This window comes from Neoarius graeffei, chromosome 25 (assembly GCF_027579695.1).
Source record: "Neoarius graeffei isolate fNeoGra1 chromosome 25, fNeoGra1.pri, whole genome shotgun sequence".
Lineage (NCBI taxonomy): Eukaryota > Metazoa > Chordata > Actinopteri > Siluriformes > Ariidae > Neoarius > Neoarius graeffei.
The window spans coordinates 19,256,999-19,273,600 of NC_083593.1; the positions used below are offsets into that span (position 1 = coordinate 19,256,999).

At 41.5% G+C, this 16,602-nt stretch overlaps 1 protein-coding gene across 3 annotated transcripts in view; it reads right to left on the reverse strand.

Moving 5' to 3' along the window:
* Nucleotides 1-312: 312 nt before the first annotated feature.
* Nucleotides 313-16,602, reverse strand: part of arfip2b (ADP-ribosylation factor interacting protein 2b) — an 82,247-nt gene continuing 65,957 nt past the window's right edge. For all 3 annotated transcript variants that reach the window (XM_060909326.1, XM_060909325.1, XM_060909324.1), the window contains 3 exons: nucleotides 8,354-8,511; nucleotides 5,504-5,678; nucleotides 313-3,329 (listed from right to left, as the gene is read on the reverse strand). In XM_060909326.1, the coding sequence (XP_060765309.1) occupies nucleotides 3,174-3,329; nucleotides 5,504-5,678; nucleotides 8,354-8,511 (489 nt within the window). In that variant the 3' untranslated portion in view covers nucleotides 313-3,173. The remainder of the gene's footprint in view (nucleotides 3,330-5,503; nucleotides 5,679-8,353; nucleotides 8,512-16,602) is intronic.

Genomic DNA, 16,602 nt, shown 5'->3' on the forward strand with positions numbered 1-16,602 from the left:
CCATACAAATGAAAACATTTTAAGCTGGACGGTATTTGTTTTGGAAAATGCTTTATCAATCAATCAGTGTGGCACGGGGTCTTTATTAACTTCATTAAAACCAAATCACAGACTACTGCAACTGGAAACTTTGTTTTTTGCAACCATGATATTCACGCTACAAAATCCTCAGCACACACTGTACTGTGTATATGATGTGTGATTACTGAAAACTCTCAGAAAACAGTGCAATAAATTTGCTTTTTAGACTTAACTTTGAAGGTCATGCAAGGGAAAAAAATACACAAGGCAGGGTTTTTTTTTTTTTGCAAACATTTCATATTTTATCTTGTGGGCTTTAGTATAATCATGTTCATATTCCAGAGGGTTTGGTCAGAGTTAGGAATAAAAGGCAAACATCATTCATACGTTAGTGTATCACAGAGCAGCCTAAAATATCAATTTCACACAATAATGTACTTTGAATAAATCTCTCAGGATGAGAAGAGGCTCTCATTTTCGTAACAAACCCTTCCGATAGCATTAACCATAAATAAAAAGGACATCCTATCATTTCCTTTAAAAAAAAAAAAAATTAGAGCAGAACATAATTTGGATTTGGTCTGGTTCATAATTTTAGTGCTACTTTTCAATGACTGTCCTTCATGGGTTATTTTCTTGCTATACCTCGATCCTGACACTTGTCGAAGGACGAAGAAATAAAGATGCACAAAACAAACACTTCTGCCACATACACAAAAACATTGCACTCCTTATACCAGCAAAAGAAAAGGGAAGAAAGTGTAGGCAAGGAGGGAACAGGAAGTTTAGAAAACAATAACACGTGACTGATTAACATGATTGATACAGAATCTCTTACATTAGATTATCACTGGTATGCGGCGCTTCTCGCACATAGACGTATCACGATAAACAGAAACGTATAACCGAGGTTATTGGAAAAGCCATGCAAAATATCCAACGAGGCACAAACTATCAAAATACAATATATTTTTAGAAACATCTTTAGTATTGCTTCTCTGGAGGCTCAACCTCACAAAGTAGTATTCAAAAGTTTGGCCATGATTCCCCTTCCCCAGGATTTACTTCATATGTATAATCTGTCACTGGTTTTAACAAACAAAGATTTCAAATGACTGGACCAGACACGGGCTGACGAACCGTGTGAAAATTCAGTTTCACCATTCAGGCGTCAATAAATAAATGAATCCCTCGGCGTGTGTGTTATTTTACAGTGTCACATTCTAGGAGGCATATAATTAACAATTGGTGACAAAACACAATTTCGTGGGTTCTTCTTGGCCAGAAACTGATGCATCATAGATAAGACAAGTGGGGAAATATGTGGATTTCAAACACAACGTTCCCTCCATTTTTAGGCGAGATAAAACTTAAAATCATAATTTAAACAAAAACCAACAATGAATGACCACTGAAAACTTGGACACTATAGTTATGTAAAGATTAACATTAATAATAAACCACTGGCAGCTCTAATCAAAACTAAAAACATAAAAGAAATCTTCAATACTACACTATACTATTTCCTGGATTAAACATTGATTTAACTTAAAGCAACAGATATACAAACAGGAAAAAAAAAAAAACATACATAAATTTGTACATAAATCACAATATTTAAATCACAACTGTCTTGTATAATACACCTACAGACTGGCAAGTGTCCTGGTAGTTTATTTTTGACATGCTGAGACTGAACAATGCTGCAAATAGTCTAAACACACCTGAACACCCTTTTTTAAACTTTAATTTGACAAAGTAATATTTTAACAAAACGGAATTACTATTTACTGTATTTTAGAGCAGGGTAGTGTTTCTTAATCCTGCTCGAGAAGGACTGGAGTTTTCCCTGCTCGAGTTCACCCAATTAAACCTAGTTCAGACTTGTTAGTCCTGATGAGTCAAATCACGTATCTTCGGAGTGAGAAAAGACCAAACGTGGAAGGGAGTGCTACTCCAAGACCAGAATTGAAAAACCTTGAAGTAAGGGAATGAATGAGAACCGTATGAGCCAATATCACAGATATCAGTGCATCACTGCGTCTGCTTACAGCCTCTAGTTTTCACTGCTGATGAAATTAAAGACACTCAACTCTTTGCCTTTGACGAGACCTGAAAATAACCCTTGCGACATTGAAACTCGTATAGTATAAATGTCAGCATTCCCGTATCACAGTATACAGTCGTGCTGGTTTACCGTTATACGCCCGTTTTACAGTATACAACACTCCTAACGTGTCCAATTTGGATCAACAGGAGTTCGTATGAATTGTTGGAGAGCAAATCAGCAGCGATTACAAACATCCGCAGATTCCTTTTCAACCGACTGACAGGAAGAGCACATTCATGTACATTCCTTGAAATAAAAAAAAAAAAAAAAAAAAAATACGTGTGGCCCTTACTATTAGACATGCGGTGTCTAATTTAAAATAAAATAAAAACAATTATAAATGACTCATTTTCAACGACAGACACACAGCTCAATCAGGAATCCAATCACATAAAAGCACAAGTGGTTCTGTAACAACTGGATCAATTTTGACAAGTTTTTCCCCTCCGCATCATGGAATCGTACTGATCTTTGCCCTGTCCCAAACTTCCCAGGACATTCACAAAAACTAGACATCATTTACAACTTAGAGTAACTCATTCTTAAAAAAAATAATAATAAAATAATAAATGACCAAGTGTGTTTATCTACAAGTCCACATCCAGAAGCCAAATGTTGCATGTGGAGAAGGGGGGAGGGGAAGAAAGTAGGAGGGGGAGGGAGTCTGTTTTAGCAGAGAGAAAAGCTGAAAGTCGACTCGACTTCTGATTGACAATATTCCCTGGAGGATTTGGTCAGACGTTACTAAGCTTTTGTTCAAACAAAAACTAACAGGCTTTAGGGTGAAGTAGACACAAGTAGTGCGTATTCTCGGGGGTCAAACACAATTTCAGCAAAGAGACAGTCAGGCGGAGGAAGAAGAGGAGGAAAGGATGGAGGGGGGGGAAAGGCAGTTTGGTCCCCGGACTCCTACAACAGCTACAGGATGGTAAGCCTTTCACTACCCTGCTGCCGTACTGGCTAGCTGTGTCCGTCTGTCTCTACTCTATTGCCCGCTCTGTCTGGAGAACCTGCAGAAGGACCGAGGGCGTGATGAGCGCTTTCACTGCTCCTCTAACCAGGAAGGCTTGTCGGCTCCAGGAGGTTTAAGCTTTATGTTGAACTGCTTGAGGGTTTGTTCCAACTGCTGCTGGTTGCCAGCAAAGTAGGCAGAGATTGCATTGTGGAAAAGGAGAAGCTGTTTGTGCATCACTTTCACCTGCGAGAGGAAGAGGACAAAACACACAAAAAGAAGGGGGGAAAAAAAAAACACAAAGAAAAGCAGAAATAAGGTGAATATTAAAGTAGGGTTCTAATGTCTGAGTACCAAGTACTAAAAGCATTGCAGGACAAGGATCCTGTTAAATGGCAGCAGTGTCGTGCCATGCCCCCCCCCAGTTTATGTATGTATTTATTTTTTTTTAATTAATTTATTTTTTGGGGTGGAGGGGACACGACTGCCCCCCCAATATAACAGTAGGGGAAACACTGCAGCATGAGCATCCCACTAAACAAATCTCTATACTAGCCTAGGTTGTCTGAACTCTCCAAAGCTTCAGAAATACTGGCCATTTTTTTTTGTTTTTTTTTCCCCCCTTCATATTTTTTTATGATTATAAAAAAAGAAATGCGGCTTCAGGAATGCCACGTCATCTGCCACGCTGTTCACAAAGCAACATGTGATCTTGCGAGATTGCTATAGCAACCACAAACATGACTGCACCCACGTACAGCTCCGGATATCGAATCGAATTTTTAATATCAAAATTATGCCGCCTGTCGAAATTTGTTATGCATCTAGGGTAATCGGGATGAAACTGGGTATTGTTAGTGAACAGTCAGCGAATCTTGATTCATTAAATTTTAAGTGATTTTTGAATTGCAGATTGAAACGGGGGTTGGGGGGGGAGGCACGGTGGTGTAGTGGTTAGCGCTGTCGCCTCACAGCAAGAAGGTCCGGGTTCGAGCCCCGTGGCCGGCGAGGGCCTTTCTGTGCGGAGTTTGCATGTTCTCCCCATGTCCGCGTGGGTTTCCTCCAGGTACTCCGGTTTCCCCCACAGTCCAAAGACATGCAGGTTAGGTTAACTGGTGACTCTAAGCCCATGTTTACATTAGACCGTATCAGCGGATCATCAGATTAATGTTTTTAAAACGATTAGTGTGCACACAGCAACACCAATACACGATTCGCCTGCACACAGCAACGCCAATACACGGATACGCTCTGCTCTGCAGGCATCCTGCGCTCCAAATCACTCCGCCCTGAACAGCGAGTGCCCTCTGGAGGGTGCGCACTCCGGCCCTGCGCAGCTCACACAGCGCGCGAGTGAAGTGCACGAGCCACGATTCGGGACTGAGCCGCTGTGTGTGTGACCCCAGCGCACATCACTTACCACTTGCAAGTGGAAGGATGGCAAGCCTAAAGACAATCATAACTACACAATGGGCAGTATTTGCATCAGTATTTGCAGTATTTTCATACTTTTATACTCTTTAATGAAAGGTGATACAAGGCGGAAGTCTGCGCCGTTTTTCAGCAGTCGCGTCACATGACCAACGCCAGCGAATCAGGAAGGTGGATGTCACAGTGACGTTGTCCAATGACGACGCCAGCTAGAGCTCAGCACAGCGTATCCGCGTATTCTCAATGTTTACACAGCACCGGAGCTGACACGATCTGGATTGAATACGTGGACCCTGGCGGATTCCCGTTTCCCGGCGTTTCCAGGCGGTTTAATGTAAACGGACAGTGCATCCGCGAAGAAAACGAGACAGATACGGTCTAATGTAAACTTGGCCTAAATTGACCGTAGGTGTGAATGGTTGTCTGTGTCTATGTGTCAGCCCTGTGATGACCTGGCGACTTGTCCAGGGTGTACCCCGCCTTTCGCCCGTAGTCAGCTGGGATAGGCTCCAGCTTGCCTGCGACCCTGTAGAAGGATAAAGCGGCTAGAGATAATGAGATGAAACTGAAACGGATCGATAGATTGGGGATCGATTAATCGTCACACCTCTTAATTTCGCTGATTTTATTTGAAGGCTTTTTAAGGAACCCCATTATGTGAAACTATCGCAAAGTATTTAGCTGTTTGGAAAATCCTTGGAGAAAACTGAAACGCAAGTGAATATTCAGTACACGCATGGGCACGCGCGCACACACCATTTGCTTCATAAATTTCCACCTCATGTAGAAAACTTAGTTTGATACTGTTCCTGGAAAACCAGTTATTACATCAGTAAAATATTATGGAAACACAACACTACATTTTTTTTTTCTTCTCCCCCCTTCATAATTGCTGAAAAGTACAGTTCTTGGTAACAGACTGGTGTTCTGATCTCAGTAAGTAGCATGCAGTTCAGTATTTGGAGAATATTATGAGCAGTTTTAAACACCTTGTTTTCCTCCAGGAACTTGAGCTTGATGGAAACGTCACTGCGCAGTCGCTCATATTTGTCCTTGTGGATCTGATACTGCTGCTGCGCTGCATCAATACGTGATATGGTCACAGCGTCCCGTGGTCCCATGTTCAGTTCTTCCAGATCAGCTCTGTAAGCGTCAAACTCCAACCTGCATTTTTTTTTGGGGGGGGGGGTGGGTGGGGGGAGTTATACACAAAAGGAAAGCAGAGGAGAGAAAAAGAATTGCAGTCACCGACGTATTATTCATTAAAGAATGACCGTTATTGTAATCCAGAGTAGGGGTGTTATGGCTTGAAATTTTCACGGTGTTGCACGGTACGATAACGGTGCAGCCCGTTGAGACGACGATGACCGTTCCATGTTAGTATCTAGGCCCTGAGCAGACGCCTCCATTTGAGCCTATCATTTGCATATTGTTTCCAAGTGTTTGGTTCGATGCCTCTCCATTTCATGTTTCTCTTTGCTGTATCTTTGAATCTAAGCCACGGCCTTCTGTGGTTTCTCCTTCCTTCACACAACTGAGAATACAGCATTTGCCTAGGTAGGCGTTCACGTTCCGTTCTCTCCACACGGCCTAACTGTCTGAGATTCATCAGCATTAGTAGATCTGCCGTAGACGGGAGGCCTGCCCTCTGAAGGATTTCCTTGTTGGAAATCTTATGCTGCCAGGATGTATTCATTACCTGCTTCAGGGCCCGTTTACACGAGGACGCTGTCGGGTAAAAACGACTAAATATTTTATCGGAAGTGCCTTTCGTCTACACGGGGACGGCGTTTCCGAGGCTGAAAAACGGAAAAAATTGAAAATGCCTTCCAGAGTGGATAAGTTAAAAACAGCCCCCGTTGCATATCCGTCTAAACTACCCAATACGCCAAACTCTGCTCGGATCTGCTCACGTCGGGTACGCGTTTACATCATATACTGTACATGCCAGCCCGGGAAGTAAGAAAGTAAGTAAAAAAGTAAGAGCATGTCTGATTACATCGATCCAACGGACCTTCAAGCTGCTCTGGCAGCTTTAATAAACGTCCAGGAGTCCTTCGAACATCTATACCGAATCTGCACATATACCGTTAATGAACAGAGGCGGGTATAGCATGCTCTTACTTTTTTACTTACTTTTTTACTTACCATAGCCAGAGTAGTCAAAGTTTTCGCGGCGCAGATGTGCAGATCAGACAAGACGGAAGACGTTGTGCATGCGTGCAGACATAGCGGAGGTCTTTCACAGCACCGCCTAGCCGCCTGGCATGCACATCCAATTGAATTCCGCACATTTATGCGTCACCGTATAGACGCAGATTTCCTCCTTGAAAACGGTCGTGTAGACGCGGAAAAAAGTGAGAACGAAAACGGACTTTTGCGTTTTTGTTTCAGACCGTCCCCGTGTAAAGTGGGCCTCAGATAAGCATGGAGTTTCTTCACTTCCGTCCTGTAGATCTTTCTGCACCGTACAGGAGGGAAGAGAGTACCACAGCCCTGTAGATTTTACATTTTGCCCGGATACTGACGGAACTGTTTTTCCACAGTCTCTCCTGAAGTTTCCCAGAGGCTGTACTGGCCCTTCCCATTCTAAATGTCAGCTCCTGGTCCAATCTGGCATTTACGGTGTGATAAGCGAGTCTAAAAAATCCTCGTTTCAAATCAACCACTTAGAAAAACACAAGTGCATTGTGTGTGTGTGTGTGTGGGGGGGGGGGGGATTATTACGAAATCTTTGTACAAACACGTCTTTGCACATCCTTGTGGGCATAACAGAAAAACAAAAACAAATCCCTAAATTATTCTTTAGAAATTCTTCTTTAGAAAAAGATACTTGCAAGAACAATCACACCATTCTATTCCTCATCTTGACAGCCCTCATCTTGTCTTCATAAGCTGAAAGAGAGCGGTTGTGAGGAAAGGTGCCACAAAGCTTCAAAAAAAAAAAAGCCGCAGCACTGTGTTTAGCCAAAAACAGTCAGGTCAACAATGCCATGTTCTTCAGTGTGCCTGATAACTGTTGTAGTCACGAGATAGTCTGGTAACAAATTTACAAAGCCATAGCAGTTTAATTACTTGCACTGATTTACCAAAAAAAAGGGTTTCACAGATTCACCTTCTACATTTATTTATACTTTAGCCCAGCAGTACTGTATAGGGCTGCGTACCGGTACTGTACCATGAAAATCGATTCGGTACAGGTCCAAAATACCGGATCATGAAGTACCGGTACTGTACCGATATAAATTTACACCAAGTATCTGCTTATTTTGTGACTGAAGATGCGTAAATCCTACCACAAAGACGAAAGTTTAGCACTGGAAAAGACGTAAAATGCCGCGCTGAAACTTGAAATCAGAGCCATCTTTGATTTGAGATCCTCTCGCCACAGTCTCACGAGACACTGCGAGAGCTTGGCTGATCCAGCGTTCTGATTGGTCAAAAAGACTCAAAATCAGGTCAGCCATTTTTCCTTTGCTGGCATTGGCAGTCTTTGCTGCTTTGTGTAATTTTGCCGCGCAAGTTAAAGACCGCGGACTGCGCGGAGTCTATAGTACTCTAGTGTAGTCACTTCTCGCTGTGAGACAACTTATGACTTTTTGTCCCAAGTTAACCAAGTGTGAGACTGAGAGGGTGACTGAGAAGTGAGGTAGGAAACTTAGTTATGTTCGGTTTTCTTTGAATAAAGATACTGACAAGTTGTCAACAGTTGATTAATGTTTCTGTCATTATTGAAGAAGTTCAGAAGAATTTGTCAAATTGTTCAGGTACGGACCTGTACCTAAACCTCTGTACCGGTACCTGATGTTACTTTTAGGTACGTAGCCCTAGTACTGTACCTTGCGTTCTCATACATCTTGATGGTCATGAGTGTGTCCTCCATGGTCTTGTTGATGAGTGTGTTAATGCTGGATACGAAAAAGTTGATGGCGCCCAGCAGGGTCTCTCCATTCTTACACAACAACTTTTGAGTTTCTGCATTATAGCCAAATTCATCCTAGAAGCAGAAAAAAAAAAGCCATCAAACACCGATTTCCCCAAATAACCTCCATAACAACATATGTTAATATATTATGTGGACACGAGTGTGTTACTGGGAAATGCACCACTCGTGTTTTTTTTTTTTTTATACGAGCTACATCTGGGACCTGGAGAACCAAAACTATGACAAACTGTGAGGAAATCAAGGAGTTGTTTTGATAAATGTGTACATTTTGTTAGTAAATGTGTCTATATAATGAAAAGAAATCACACATTGGCTTGAAGATATGAAGTTTAAAAAAAAAAAAAAATAAGTTTTTCTTCATGCAAAATACATCATTGACCTGAGTGACACATTTAAATAATATTGGCTGGCTTTTTTCATGGTCTATCAGATATATTTCATTCAGCTAGCATGATATTGAACTTGCCTTCGACTTGTGCAGTATCATGCTCGCTGAATGGAATATATCTGATAGACCACGAAAAAAAAAAGTCAGCCAATATTATTATTAATCATACACACTTCATATCAGCATTCTCAAAAGCCAGTGCTAGCTTACCCGCGAATCAGTGCTGTTACCTTCCAGCCAGTGTAGCGTTAACGAACGCCAATGCTAGTACAGTCAAGCCAAATATTATTTTCCCTGTGGAATTTACTTCGTTACTTTTAAAATCAACATCGACAACTATACAACTGTGTGACCTGGCAGCCAAAATTCTCTCAAAATTTTCCGTTTTTAACGAAGCAAACCTCGCAGCCATGTTTGTTTACAGTCACGGTCACTCACTAGTACGGAAGTTTTACATCTCCGACATGTCTCGCTTCCAGTTCTTTTTTTTTTTTTTTTTTTATGTCCGTTGGTATGTTTTTTTCCCCCTCTTGTAAATATGCATGAAGAATACCTAATGAAGTTTTGGTAGCCTTTGGGGTGTTCAGCGCGTCTTTAATTTCCAGCTTATTTATGTCGTGCTTAATTATAGCAGTAGTACTGGATTAGCCTCGTCTTCTCTCTTTCCCGGCTGACAAAGAAATGATTGTGTCAGGGATCCCAGCAGTAATTGAAAAAAATAGAGGAATGTAAGAAACTATCAGCAGGGGTCAAGGGCGCTGCAAGCCCCCTGAAGCTGTTGAGATTTTAACATTTAAAGATGCTATAGAACACATTTTTTACATAGATTTAACATAGAAAAGCAACAGAATTTAACAATAATGTGTATCTATTTGATGCCATATTTTGTAATCAATGACATAAGTGGCAAAAAAAATTTGTTATTTATAAAAATTAGATGAAAATGTAGCTTTGAAGAATATACTTCTAACCCGGACACTGTTCCGCTATCTCTTTTATGGACGATATCTTTTTTCCAAGACATATTCAGGGCTGTGAAATTGTAAATAAGAAATCCGAGGAAAAGGGGGGAGGGGGGGGGGTCTGGGGGGCACAGACCCCCAGCATAAGCCGGACACCAAGCCATTTTAGGTGTTATATGGTGTATTCTGAGCATTTCCTGCAAGTAAAAAATTGATCTCAACAAGTAAATATTTGTCTTGGTCTTCATTTTGATATATAAAATACCGATCAACAGTTTTCTCTTTTAAAATGAAAGATCCATGTAAAATACCTTGAAATATCTAATAAGTGCCGATGTATTTTATCTCTTAATCAAAATAAAAGTAAAAAAAAATGTGTAAATAATTTAAAGAAATGTTAATAAAAGAAAACTTTGATAGGCCTTTCAAAATGACTTTGTGAAAAATCATGCTCAATATTTCAGTGAGAGATACCTGTTGTCTTCCAAATTACACTTAATTCTTGCATTATGTCCTGGCTTTTTCCAAGAATCTGTCACAATGTCTCTTGTCTACAGAGCAAAAGTTTAAAAAAAAAAAAACCCCTAATGTTTCTATTATTTACATCTTTTCTTTTACTTCTGGCTCCTTCTATTCCTCTTTGCATCACTCCCAGCTATTTCTTTCAATTCATCTTTCAGTAAGGCTATTAGTTATTAGTTCTATAGTGTTTGCATTCCTCTATTAAAGCTATTTACAAAATGTTCATAGTCTGTCAAACAGCATCTAATGAAAGTCTTTTAATTTTCTTTTCTTTAACACCATCTCTTTCAGTTTTGCAAACTTGTTCTTTTTCATCTTTTCCTTCAGTCTGTCTGTGTGTTCTTTTCTAGCCCTCTTTGCATCTCTCTCAAACACCTCCTTAGCTTTCCTTTTTGATGGCATCTTAACTATGTCTGATCTTGCAGCCCAAAATATGTTCAAAACCCACCAAAATGCACTTGAAACCGCCCAATCTGGCAACACTGCTCCTGAGTCGCAGTCAAGACGTGTTCCATGCTCAGCTGGCATAAAACTCCGCGAGTCCGGCTGAGCCGCCGGTCTCGTGCAAGGCGATTAAAACCTATGATTAAAACCGACTAGACCCCCCCAATGATTTTAATGCAAAAATAGACGTTTTGTGAAGATGATATTTTTCGCGACAGAATCCGCGGAAATTTCACAGCCCTGCATATTGAATTAAGTTCAACGCATTAGAAACAAAAGCACGAACGGAGTTAAAACACATTTTCTAGCAAATGGGTGCAGCCATATTGTTTTCTCGTTCTATCGCGTACAGTCTCGCGGTATTTACATCAATTTAACTTCCGAGTGTTCCCGAATGTCAACGAGAACAAACGAAGCTGACAAAAACATCGCTAAACAAGCAAACCAAATCAGAACGTATTCTGCTGGTCATTTTACTTAAACATATTTTTAACGGATATACAAGAGATTTAAAAAAAAAAAAAAAAAACCACCCACCACCACTTTGGCTAGAAAAATGGCGGAATTCCGCTAAATAGCGGACGTCTGGGATCCCTGTTGTGTGCATGCGCAGCAGAAAAGTTGTCTCGTTGGATATTTGCATGAGCTCTGACGTGTGACGTCGTGCTGTCTTGACAACGTGCAATATTGTAACAATATTGCACGCTCATTCTCCATTGGGGAGAGCGGCGTAATACATGGACGATATAAACGATAGAACATTGCATGCTATCAATAAACACACTAGAAGGGAATAGAATACATACATGTTATTTACCAGCTGGGAGGTCCGTATCGTGAAATACCGTGACCGAAGTCTTGAAAGTACTGAGCGTGGCCCTCTGGGCCGAGGTCACGGTATTTCACCATACGGACCGACCTTAAGCTGGTAAATATTTGTTTTTTTTCTTTACCAAATTCTAACAGAAAATGAAAGCACCCGAAAGGGAAAACTGAGGTGAGCCGCCATTTTGAATCCTCATTCACGGCTATAATGCAAATTGCTTCCTCCTCGGTATACAAGTGCACTTCCATGGCAGGGGAAAAACAAAAAAACCCTACATTTTGCCGCCTATGTAGTCCCCTATTTATACAAATAGGAGTCATTCAGGATTCAGCAATGTTTTTGCCTGGCGTTAGCAAGTTAGAGGTTTTTAGTAGGGCTGTCGAAGTTAATGCATTATTAGTGCGTTAACGCAATTTAATTTGATCGCGATTAAAAAAAATGACTGCGTTATCGCAGGGTATTTAAACAACAGTGAATTGGGCTCATCTTGGTAAGGAACAATGCAGATTTTCGCGGGTGACTAGCATGCAAAATAAAGCTAGTTATAACATTAACTTTGGTAAAACGTAGCTCTACAACTTGTCAAATAAACCCGCAACATGGTCAGTTAAATTGTAGTCTGCATATGCGATGCGAGTTCCGTTTACTTTCACTTTACTGGGTGAAATGTGTTGATATCTGATGGGCTACGATCGGGAATGCGCACATTCCCTTATCTCCACCTGTAGATTGTAGGTAGCCTAGCGATTTCCAAATAGCCTGCTGCTTCACTTGAATGAACTTGCAGGAGTCAAACTACCTCCTCTTTGCTCTTCGAAGTGTAGCTTGCAGCCATTACAGTTGAGAAAAAAAATATATATATGTGACCGCTCACCGAATCCAGGGACACATGTCGGCCGAAACGAATCCGAGATAATCGCAAAAGAAGCATTTTTTTTTCGAAATTTGTGATTTTTGTTTTTTCCATCATGTGCAAGTTGAGATCTTGAAGAATGCAATCAGTATTTCAGATAATAGATTGTTTTGTTGGAAAAGCATACATTTTTTGTTGCAAATTGTCTCGTTTTTGTCAGGACTGTAGCCTGCTGGGGGGTGTGGGTAAATTACCATATGGGCCATTCACATGAAGATTTAAAGTCATTTGTTTTTTTTTCCGCGAATCAGCTGTATGATCCGAGTTGAGCGCATGGCTACTTAACCTGCATACAGGCGTGTGATTTCACTATGGAATGAGTTACTCAACAGAGCGCAGAGGAGCAAACACCGTGAAGCAAACAGACACTCGGTATTTACATCGGAGATCACCATTTCTAGCAAAAAAAAAAAAACCCACAACCTCGTTTTCCAGATTGAATGGAATACTTGAATGATCGGATGATACACGGACCGTTCTAGGATTACATTCCATCGGAGGCATTGGTGTGTGCAAGGCGCCGTTTCTCTTTCTGATGGGGTAAGTTTATTAATCTAAGGCTGTGTGGTTATTTTTGCATGTAACGGAGAGTGTTGTGGTTTGGTTAAGCCTAGGTCACAACCGGACATACGATTTTTTGGCCGTGTGATTTTTGGCGTTTCCCAAATCGCTGCGGTTTTTTTTTTTTGTTCACGGAGAAAGACGCGCGTTGGCTGCAAGTTTGTCTTGCAACCTGAAAAAAACATAAGCGCCCGTAGAGTTTGTTTGACATGACAAAGAACCTCTGCGGCTCGAAAATCATCACATCGCACGCGTGCTCTCGTGCTTTTCACACGCGCGCTCTCGTGCGTTTCATGCGCGCTCTCTGTGCGTTTCTTGCATTTTTTTGCATGTAGACCGGCCGTACGAGCACGGTACAGCCGGTTGTGACCGAGGCTTTACATGAAACTAGTGTTGTGTTAGTTGTGTCATCATCGTGCTATCTTTCTTTCTTACAGTGTGAGTAATTTTTCAACCACAAAGCGTTAAAGTATACTTTAGGACTTATTTTTGTACTTCATAATTGTTTTGGGGCGGCACGGTGGTGTAGTGGTTAGCGCTGTCGCCTCACAGCAAGAAGGTCCTGGGTTCGAGCCCCGGGGCCGGCGAGGGCCTTTCTGTGCGGAGTTTGCATGTTCTCCCCGTGTCCGCGTGGGTTTCCTCCGGGTGCTCCGGTTTCCCCCACAGTCCAAAGACATGCAGGTTAGGTTAACTGGTGACTCTAAATTGACCGTAGGTGTGAATGTGAGTGTGAATGGTTGTCTGTGTCTATGTGTCAGCCCTGTGATGAGCTGGCGACTTGTCCAGGGTGTACCCCGCCTTTCGCCCGTAGTCAGCTGGGATAGGCTCCAGCTTGCCTGCGACCCTGTAGAAGGATAAAGCGGCTAGAGATAATGAGATGAGATAATTGTTTTGGGCATACTTTGCATGGAAGGAAAATTGACGTGGTGATCTTTGTTTACATGAAAGTAGTATCGTGCTAGCTCGTAGGGGGTAGGGCTTTCCTTAATGTCATGCAAATGAGCACCATTATGTGCCCGCCCTACACCCAGAGTAGCTGAGATGGAAAACTTTGAGGGCGATTTTCTCCCTTTTCTGTTTTAAGAAGTATACACTTTCAAAAGGCCACACATTCTTCAAATATTGTCAGATCTCCACATGGAAGGCATCACTGGAAAGCTTAGAAACTGTACTTTCTGAATCTGTCAATAACTCAAAATGCCCCCGGGCCGACATGTGTCCCTGGATTCTGTGATCTGCCACATATATAGTCTTATTTCTCCAAATCGTATTTTGCACATAGCCTACAGTATGCCCAACAGATGTCTGACAGGCTACACTGGAAAGAATATGCTGCATGCACAGATCTAATATCAAAACCCGAATGCCAAGTATTTGTGCATTAGGCCTATATATTGTCTATCATAGAGAAGATGAGCCTTATAATTGACATGGAGCATCAGAGCATATATTCAAATGTTTGCTCTGATGTAGAAATGTATTTGAGTACAATTTAAACAAATGTTTAAAGATTTTTTGTGCGATTAACTACATAATTTTATGAGATTAATTGCGATTAAAAATTTTAATCGTTTGACAGCCCTAGTTTTTAGCTTTCTCTTGAAATGTTTTATTTTATTTCTTCTTCCTCAGGGTAGTAAAACTCACTTTCACTGTGAACACTGTCGTTATCACTATCCATGATGTAAAATTAATGCTATTATACTGAGAAATGCTGGCAAAAATTTATAAGATTTTTGATAATCTTATAAATAAATCTTATAAAAAAAAAGATAAATGTTGACAAAAAAAATGCTACCATGTTGTTGTTTGTTGTGAACGAGCGAGTCGCCAGAGGTCCGTAACCAGGGTCTGTATCGTAGGACACGGACCCGCTGGCCAGCCAATCAGAGCGCAGGATTTGATGGAAACCGCACCGCGAAAAAAAAAATGTTTTTGTTCCATGGAAAAGTGGCCCGTATGTATCATATTTAAATAATATTGGCTGGCTTTTTTTCATGGTACATCAGATATATTCCATTCAGCTAGTATGATATTCAACAAGTCGAAGACAAGTTCATTATCATGCTAGCTGAATGGGAATACATCTGATATACCATGAAAAAAAATTATTATTATACACGGGCGGCACGGTGGTGTAGTGGTTAGCGCTGTCGCCTCACAGCAAGAAGGTCCGGGTTCGAGCCTCGTGGCCAGCGAGGGCCTTTCTGTGTGGAGTTTGCATGTTCTCCCCGTGTCCGCGTGGGTTTCCTCCGGGTGCTCCGGTTTCCCCCACAGTCCAAAGACATGCAGGTTAGGTTAACTGGTGACTCTAAATTGACCGTAGGTGTGAATGTGAGTTTGAATGGTTGTCTGTGTCTATGTGTCAGCCCTGTGATGACCTGGCGACTTGTCCAGGGTGTACCCCGCCTTTCGCCCATAGTCAGCTGGGATAGGCTCCAGCTTGCCTGCGACCCTGTAGAACAGGATAAAGCGGCTAGAGATAATGAGATGAGCTTATTATACACATTCACTGGTGCCACTGGTGAACAAAGCAATGCTTCTGTGCATGCGCAGCAAAAAACTCGCTGAATATTTGCATCAGCTCTGATGTCATGTTGTCTTGACAACCATGTAATATCGTAAACCATATTCAACGCTCATTCTCCATTGGGTAGAGTGGCGTAATACTCGCAAGATAAGCGATATGCTAATAATATTGCATGCTATCGAACCAAATAAATGAAACCCGCTAAAAAGGAATAGAATACATATTTTTATTCCATGAAAAGAGTGTCCTGTATGTATAAATCACCAGGATTTCACTCCGATGACGTCACTCCCAGTGTTTTCCCGCTGACTAGACGCGCGCTGTCAAAATGGCGAACTAGTTCAAATTAAAATTGATTCATTTCATGGATGCAAACGGCGCGCCTTTTGGCGGATGCCGCCTTTTTCACGGCTGCCTGGGGGACTTGTGTGAATCGTGCAGATCCAATGAGTATTTTTTACTTTTTTTTTTTTTTTGGGGGGGGGGTTGGAGTGTCTGATTATAATTTCATCAAAGTAAATTCTGTATTAAAATTACTAAATAAGCAAATGCTGTTACAGTCCATGAAACAGGAAGTATGAGAAGAAAACAGTAAATCAGAAAGCTGCGCACGTAAAGCCAATTGGCTGCGCGCCATTATCTGCTGCACGCACAAGGATTTCCATCAGTAACTTACTTAACTTGTGTAACTTGCGTTGGACTGATGGAAATCCTTGCGCGTGCAGTGAAGTGCAGCCAGCAGCAGATAATGGCGCGCAGCCAACTGGCTTTACGTGCACAGCTTTCTGATTTACTGTTTTCTTCTCATACTTCCTATGTTTCATGGACTGTAACGGCATTTGCTTATTTAGTAATTTTAATACAGAATTTACTTTGATGAAATTATAATCAGACACTCCAACGCCCCCTCCCCCAAAAAAAAAAAAAAACCTCATTGGATCTGCACGATTCACACAAGTCCCCCAGACAGCCGTGAAAAAGGCGGCATCCGCCAAA